This window comes from Staurois parvus, unplaced genomic scaffold (genome assembly GCF_062004578.1).
Source record: "Staurois parvus isolate SC_StPar_1 unplaced genomic scaffold, SC_StPar_1.0 ptg000132l, whole genome shotgun sequence".
Classification (NCBI taxonomy): Eukaryota; Metazoa; Chordata; class Amphibia; order Anura; family Ranidae; genus Staurois; species Staurois parvus.
In genome coordinates this window covers 5,567,732-5,575,202 of record NW_028317928.1, presented here as the reverse complement: position 1 = coordinate 5,575,202, position 7,471 = coordinate 5,567,732, and the positions used below count along the sequence as shown (strand labels likewise).

At 51.4% G+C, this 7,471-nt stretch overlaps 2 protein-coding genes across 2 annotated transcripts in view; both read left to right on the top strand.

The window, feature by feature from the left end:
- The window catches only part of LOC149466215 (uncharacterized), a 475,763-nt gene that overhangs the window by 197,369 nt on the left and 270,923 nt on the right, over positions 1-7,471 (top strand). The window lies entirely within an intron of this gene.
- Positions 283-5,881, top strand: LOC149466223 (uncharacterized). Its single transcript, XM_089672685.1, has 4 exons — positions 283-342; positions 853-977; positions 1,087-1,226; positions 5,700-5,881. Exons 2-4 carry the CDS (start codon positions 893-895, stop codon positions 5,811-5,813), a joined length of 339 nt encoding a protein of 112 aa, XP_089528811.1. The 5' UTR covers positions 283-342; positions 853-892; the 3' UTR covers positions 5,814-5,881.

Sequence of the window (7,471 nt, the reverse complement as noted above, 5' to 3'; positions counted from 1 at the left end):
CCACCAGTGCTTCCAAAACAAAAAAACATATCCAAACCTTTAAATTTATAACCATAATATATACCTCAATTAAAACAAAGAACTATTGGCTTATAGAAAACTGAAATTATTTGTATGTAAGAAACTGTACTAGAGCAAACAGGATGTATGAGCTACAAGAAAATGGCTGACTCACTGCTGCAGATAGACTGTAAAGAATTCGTCCTCTAGAGGGAGCATTGTGTGAACTCAGGTCAATAGGCGGGGCCTTTTTCGGCCATGTTGTTGTAGTCCTGCAAAGAGGACAGGAATAAGACTGGGGAGTGTTGGGTTTCTCTTGGTGGGTAATACATGATCTAAACAGTAAGTAGGCAATATTGTACACCTAATATTATACACAGGAGGCTGACTGTTTCCTCACTGTAGGAGGCAGACATTTTTTTGTAGCCCAAGGAGGAGCCCCAGCCTGGAAAGTGGTTGCATGGTGAGCAGGGGATGATGATGTCCTTTAATGGATATACAATCAGTTACCTGTAAACTACAACCCTGCACGTCATGCATGAACCTATAGTAAAATAAGTAGCTAAAAGTGTTCCATTTCCATCCTGGCCATATCACAGGGATTGATTGTGGCATAAGATCTGGCATGCCAAGCTTGGGTGGATAAGTAGATCTTCCTACACCAAAATCTAGGAGGGCGTCCTTGAACACAGTTGTCATTCTGTTCTCGCCTCTCAAGGATGTTCCCCCCCCCAATATGCTGCCTTTTAAATTCAGTTTTGGCAAAGCACATAGTTATTGATGCCTCCTGGAACCGGTTGACATCTTACTATAAGAGTCCTCCACCATTAATGGTCATCTTACTTTTAATAGGTCTCTTGCCAAGAATGGATGAGCTTTGGATGTTTTCTCCATGGAGGAGTGGGAGTATATAGAAGGAGACAAGGATCTCTACAAGGACGTCATGATGGTGAACCGGCCTCCCCTCACATCACCTGGTAAGAGGAGACTTTCATTTCTTGTATTGAGGATCCACCTAGATACACACATCCTCTGATATAAAGTCATAGAAACAATGGATTCAGTCAGTGTGTGTGTTTCCTACAGATGGATCCAGTAATGGGAACCCACCAGAGAGATGTCCCCGTCCTCTGTATTCCCCGGACTCCACACAGGAACATCAGGAGATCCCTCAGGAACATCAGGAGATCCGTCAGGAGGATCAGGAGATCCCTCAGGAGGATCAGGTAGGATTAATTATTTTCCACAAACATGCAGAAACCTGGTCTCATTGACTTGTACCTCAGATGTAAGCTTTGGGTGATTCTGCCCATGTCTCCTGTTGCATTGCCCATAGTATAAAAGAAATAAAATATAGCAGGGATGATGGGAACCCCTCATAATGGGCACTGCAGGTGTACAGACCCGGGAACTCAGCACAGGGATGATGGGAACCCCTCATAATGGGTACAGCAGGTGTACAGACCCGGCAACTCAGCACAGGGATGGTGGGAACCCCTCATAATGGGTACAGCAGGTGTACAGACCCGGCAACTCAGCACAGGGATGGTGGGAACCCCTCATAATGGGTACAGCAGGTGTACATACCCGGCAACTCAGCACAGGGATGGTGGGAACCCCTCGTAAGGGGCACAGCATGTGTACAGACGTGGGAACTCAGTACAGGAATAGTGGGAACCCCTCATAAAGGGCACAACAGGTGTACTGACCCGGGAACTCAGCACAGGGATGGTGGGAACCCCTCATGATGGGCACAGGAGGGGTACAGACCCAGGAACTCGGCACAGGGATGGTGGGAACCCCTCATGATGGGCACAGGAGGGGTACAGACCCAGGAACTCAGCACAGGGATGGAGGGAACCCCTCATGATGGGCACAGCAGGGGTACACACCTGGAAAATCAGCACAGGAATGGTGGGAACCCCTCATAATGGGCACAACAGATGTACAGACCCGAAAGCTCAGCACAGGGATGTGGGAACCCCTCATGATGGGCACAGCAGGTGTACAGACCCGGGAACTCAGCACAGGGATGGTGGGAACCCCTCATGATGGGCACAGCAGGTGTACAGACCCGGGAACTCAGCACAGGGATGGTGGGAACCCCTCATGATGGGCACAATAGGTGTACAGACCCGGGAACTCAGCACAGGGATGGTGGGAACCCCTCATGATGGGCACAGCAGGTGTACAGACCCGGGAACTCAGCACAGGGATGGTGGGAACCCCTCATGATGGGCACAGCAGGTGTACAGACCCGGGAACTCAGCACAGGGATGGTGGGAAGCCCTCATAATGGGCATAGCAGGTGTACAGACCAGGGTACTCAGCACAGGGATGGTGGGAACCACTGATAATGGGCACAGCATGTTTACAGAACCGGGAACTCGGCACAGGGATGGTGGGAACCCCTCATAAAGGGCACAACAGGTGTACTGACCTGGGAACTCAGCACAGGGATGGTGGGAACCCCTCATAAAGGGAACAACAGGTGTACTGACCTGGGAACTCAGCACAGGGATGGTGGGAACCACTGATAATGGGCACAGCAAGTTTACAGACCCGGGAACTCAGCGCAGGGATGGTGGGAACCCCTCACAATGGGCACAGCAGGGGTACACACCTGGGAAATCAGCACAGGGATGGTGGGAACCCCTCATAATGGGCACAACAGATGTACAGACCCGAAAACTCAGCACAGGGATGGTGGGAACCCCTCATGATGGGCACAGGAGGGGTACAGACCCAGGAACTCAGCACAGGGATGGTGGGAACCCCTCGTGATGGGCACAGCAGGGGTACACACCTGGAAAATCAGCACAGGGATGGTGGGAACCCCTCATAATGGGCACAACAGATGTACAGACCCGAAAACTCAGCACAGGGATGGTGGGAACCCCTCATGATGGGCACAGGAGGGGTACAGACCCAGAAACTCAGCACAGGGATGGTGGGAACCCCTCATAATGGGTACAGCAGGTGTACAGACTCGGCAACTCAGCACAGGGATGGTGGGAACCCCTCGTAAGGGGCACAGCATGTGTACAGACGTGGGAACTCAGTACAGGAATAGTGGGAACCCCTCATAAAGGGCACAACAGGTGTACTGACCCGGGAACTCAGCACAGGGATGGTGGGAACCCCTCATGATGGGCACAATAGGTGTACAGACCCGGGAACTCAGCACAGGGATGGTGGGAACCCCTCATGATGGGCACAGCAGGTGTGCAGACCCAGGAACTCAGCACAGGGATGGTGGGAACCCCTCATGATGGGCACAGCAGGTGTACAGACCTGGGAACTCAGCACAGGGATGGTGGGAAGCCCTCATAATGGGCATAGCAGGTGTACAGACCAGGGAACTCGGCACAGGGATGGTGGGAACCACTGATAATGGGCACAGCATGTTTACAGAACCGGGAACTCAGCACAGGGATGGTGGGAACCGATCATAAAGGGCACAACAGGTGTACTGACCTGGGAACTCAGCACAGGGATGGTGGGAACCCCTCATAAAGGGAACAACAGGTGTACTGACCCGGGAACTCAGCACAGGGATGGTGGGAACCCCTCATGATGGGCACAATAGGTGTACAGACCTGGGAACTCAGCACAGGGATGGTGGGAACCCCTCATGATGGGCACAGCAGATGTACAGACCCGGCAACTGAGCACAGGGATGGTGGGAACCCCTGATAATGGGCACAGCAGATGTACAGACCCGGCAACTGAGCACAGGGATGGTGGGAACCCCTCATAATGGGCACAGCAGGTGTACAGACCCGGGAACTCATCACAGGGATGGTGGGAACCCCTAATAATGGGCACAGCAGGTGTACAGACCAGGGAACTCAGCACAGGGATGGTGGGAACCACTGATAATGGGCACAGCAAGTTTACAGACCCGGGAACTCAGCACAGGGATGGTGGGAACCCCTCACGATGGGCACAGCAGGGGTACACACCTGGGAAATCAGCACAGGGATGGTGGGAACCCCTCATAATGGGCACAACAGATGTACAGACCCGAAAACTCAGCACAGGGATGGTGGGAACCCCTCATGATGGGCACAGGAGGGGTACAGACCCAGGAACTCAGCACAGGGATGGTGGGAACCCCTCATGATGGGCACAGGAGGGGTACAGACCCAGGAACTCAGCACAGGGATGGTGGGAACCCCTCATGATGGGCACAGCAGGTGTACAGACCTGGGAAATCAGCACAGGAATGGTGGGAACCCCTCATAATGGGCACAACAGATGTACAGACCCGAAAACTCAGCACAGGGATGGTGGAAACCCCTGATAATGGGCACAGGAGGGGTACAGACCCAGGAACTCAGCACAGGGATGGTGGGAACCCCTCATGATGGGCACAGCAGGTGTACAGACCCGGGAATTCAGTACAGGAATAGTGGGAGCCCCTCATAATGGGCACAACAGGTGTACTGACCTGCGAACTCAGCACAGGGATGGTGGGAACCACTGATAATGGGCACAGCATGTTTACAGACCCGGGAACTCAGCACAGGGATGGTGGGAATCCCTCATGATGGGCACAGCATGGGTACAGACCTGGGAAATCAGTACAGGGATGGTGGGAACCCCTCACGATGGGCACAGCAGATGTACAGACATGGGAACTCAGCACAGGGATGGTGGGAACTCCTCATAATGGGCACAACAGATGTACAGACCCAAAAACTCAGCGCAGGGATGGTGGGAACCCCTCATGATGGGCACAGCAGGTGTACAGACCTGGGAACTCAGCACAGGGATGGAGGGAGCCCCTCATGATGGGCACAGCAGGTGTACAGACCTGGGAACTCAGCACAGGGATGGAGGGAGCCCCTCATGATGGGCACAGCAGGGGTACAGACCTGGGAACTCGGCACAGGGATGGTGGGAGCCCCTCATGATGGGCACAGCAGGGGTACAGACCTGGGAACTCAGCACAGGGATGGTGGGAGCCCCTCATGATGGGCACAGCAGGGGTACAGACCTGGGAACTCAGCACAGGGATGGTGGGAGCCCCTCATGATGGGCACAGCAGGGGTACAGACCCGGGAACTCAGCACAGGGATGGTGGAAACCCGTCGTGATGGGCACAATAGGTGTACAGACCCGGGAACTCAGCAGAGGGATGGTGGGAACCCCTCATAATGGGCACAGCTTGTGTGTAGACTGACGAATCTTGTGCAGTGATGGTGGAAATCTTTCATAATGGGCACATTGGGGTTTCATCAAGGGTCTCTGTGAGAAGGATGAAACTAATAGGGAGTTTAACTCTCAAACATCCACAAAACACCGAGGATAAGCCTAGTTTAGGGAAGGAGGTGTCCAGGAAGAGTCACAATGAACTAATTCTGCCTTCATTATGAAATCAGAACCCCCCCCCAATGGAGAAACAGACAATCCCTCCTAGATCAGCAATATATATTGCAAGGCTTTACGAAGATCTAAATCCAGATTCTTAGCTGCTTCTTTTCTGTAGTTCCTGAGATAGGTCATTTATTTGTACGCTTGCAGAAAGTATACAAAGTGAGTGTTAAATGGGAATTTGCTATGATCACATGACCAATCTTGGTGTACTAATAAGAAATTAGGACGTATCCAGGATTGCCATACAGTATAGTATAGTAAACATTCACAAACCAGGCAGTATTTATCTCGTTCACAGCACTCTCTGTCTCATCCAGGGTGACGGCCTGATTGTTGTTCAAGTCAAGGCTGAAGAAGATCTTTATGTGATGGGTGATGATCCGTGTAAGAAGGAGGAAATCCCTCCAGACATCAGCCCAGGTGAGGAATAAACACTAAATCCACAGAGTCCCGGATCCTCCTTGTTCATAAACATTTAATACAAAGTGCAGCCCTGACACTGGACTCAAAGAGCATTATGGGGTTTTTTTTTTCAGAAGCAGTTTGCTTTCTGACTTTCTCTTTCTAATTGAAAATCTATATGGGGCCATACAGAGCAAACAGATGGGTAGTGAAAAGCTGTGAATTTTCTTCTGTAAGCAATGCCATGAGGATTAGCCTGGTAGAGATGTGAAAAGTGTCACACTTGATGCTTCAGGGATCCAGTGCTAAGTCTCTGCTCATCACGCCCAATCAGGAGACAGCTTTCCTGATTGCCGTGGCATGAAATTGTGAAGCAAAACATGGCTCTGCGTTGACTATGCATAAATCAAGCCCAGTGTTGCCATCCTCTTACCTGCATCCTGATGCCCAGGGACTTCTTTCTCAGCAGCTTCGGTCTCCTCCATGCCTCCTGATTCCTGGGGCTTCTGTCATGCTTGCCTCAAGCCACTATTTAGTTCCTTTATGCTGCCTCAGCTGTCAGTGTTTGTAATGCCTCTGCCTCCAGTGCACCCCAGAGTATCCTGTGTCATCTAGTGACTCCTGTTGTGTCTCTGGTACCTCCATGATGCCAGTACCCTCTACTGCAGCCTTCGGTAAATGGTGGATCGAGGTCTGGATCTGGACAGCCTAGTCCGGACCATTAGCCCATCACTCTGCTGTGTTGAATCCTCACTAAACTGCAGTCATTAGTTGTTAGGATTGCCGGCATCATAGCAACCAATGATGTCACATGTGTGCCCCCACAGCACACTTCTCCTCAAGCTCCTGCCCCACCTGGCTCTGCTCTACTACTGGTCTGTAGTGATACTCTGATAGGGGAATCTAATGTATGGGGACACCTGATATAAGGGGGAACTCTGATGGGGATACCTAATGTAAGGGGGCACTGTGATTTTAGCAGCTGACATATGGGAGCACTATGATGGGGGAATGTGATATATGTGGGCACCCTGATGGGGACATCTGACGTAAGGGGGTACTCTGATGGGGACACCTGATGTAAGGGGGTACTCTGATGGGGATACCTGATGTAAGGGGGCACTGTGATTTTGGCAGCTGACATATGGGAGCACTATGATGGGGGAATGTGATATATGTGGGCACCCTGATGGGGACACCTGATTTAAGGGGGTACTCTGATGGGGACACCTGATGTAAGGGGGTACTCTGATGGGGATACCTCATGTAAGGGGGCACTGTTATTTTGGCAGCTGATATATGGGAGCACTATGATGGGGGAATCTGATATATGTGGGCACCCTGATGAGGACATCTGACGTAAGGGGGTACTCTGATGGGGACACCTGATGTAAGGGGGTACTCTGATGGGGATACCTGATGTAAGGGGGTACTCTGATGGGAATACCTCATGTAAGGAAGGGGGCACTGTGATTTTGGCAGATGATATATGGGAGCACTATGATGGGGAAATCTGATATATGTGGGCACACTGATGGGGACACCTGATGTCCGGGGTTCTTTGATGGGGATACCTGATATAAGGGGGCACTGATATAAGGGGGCACTGTGATTTTAGCAGCTGATATATGGGAGCACTATGATGGGGGAATCTGATATATATAGGCACACTGATGCGTACACCTGA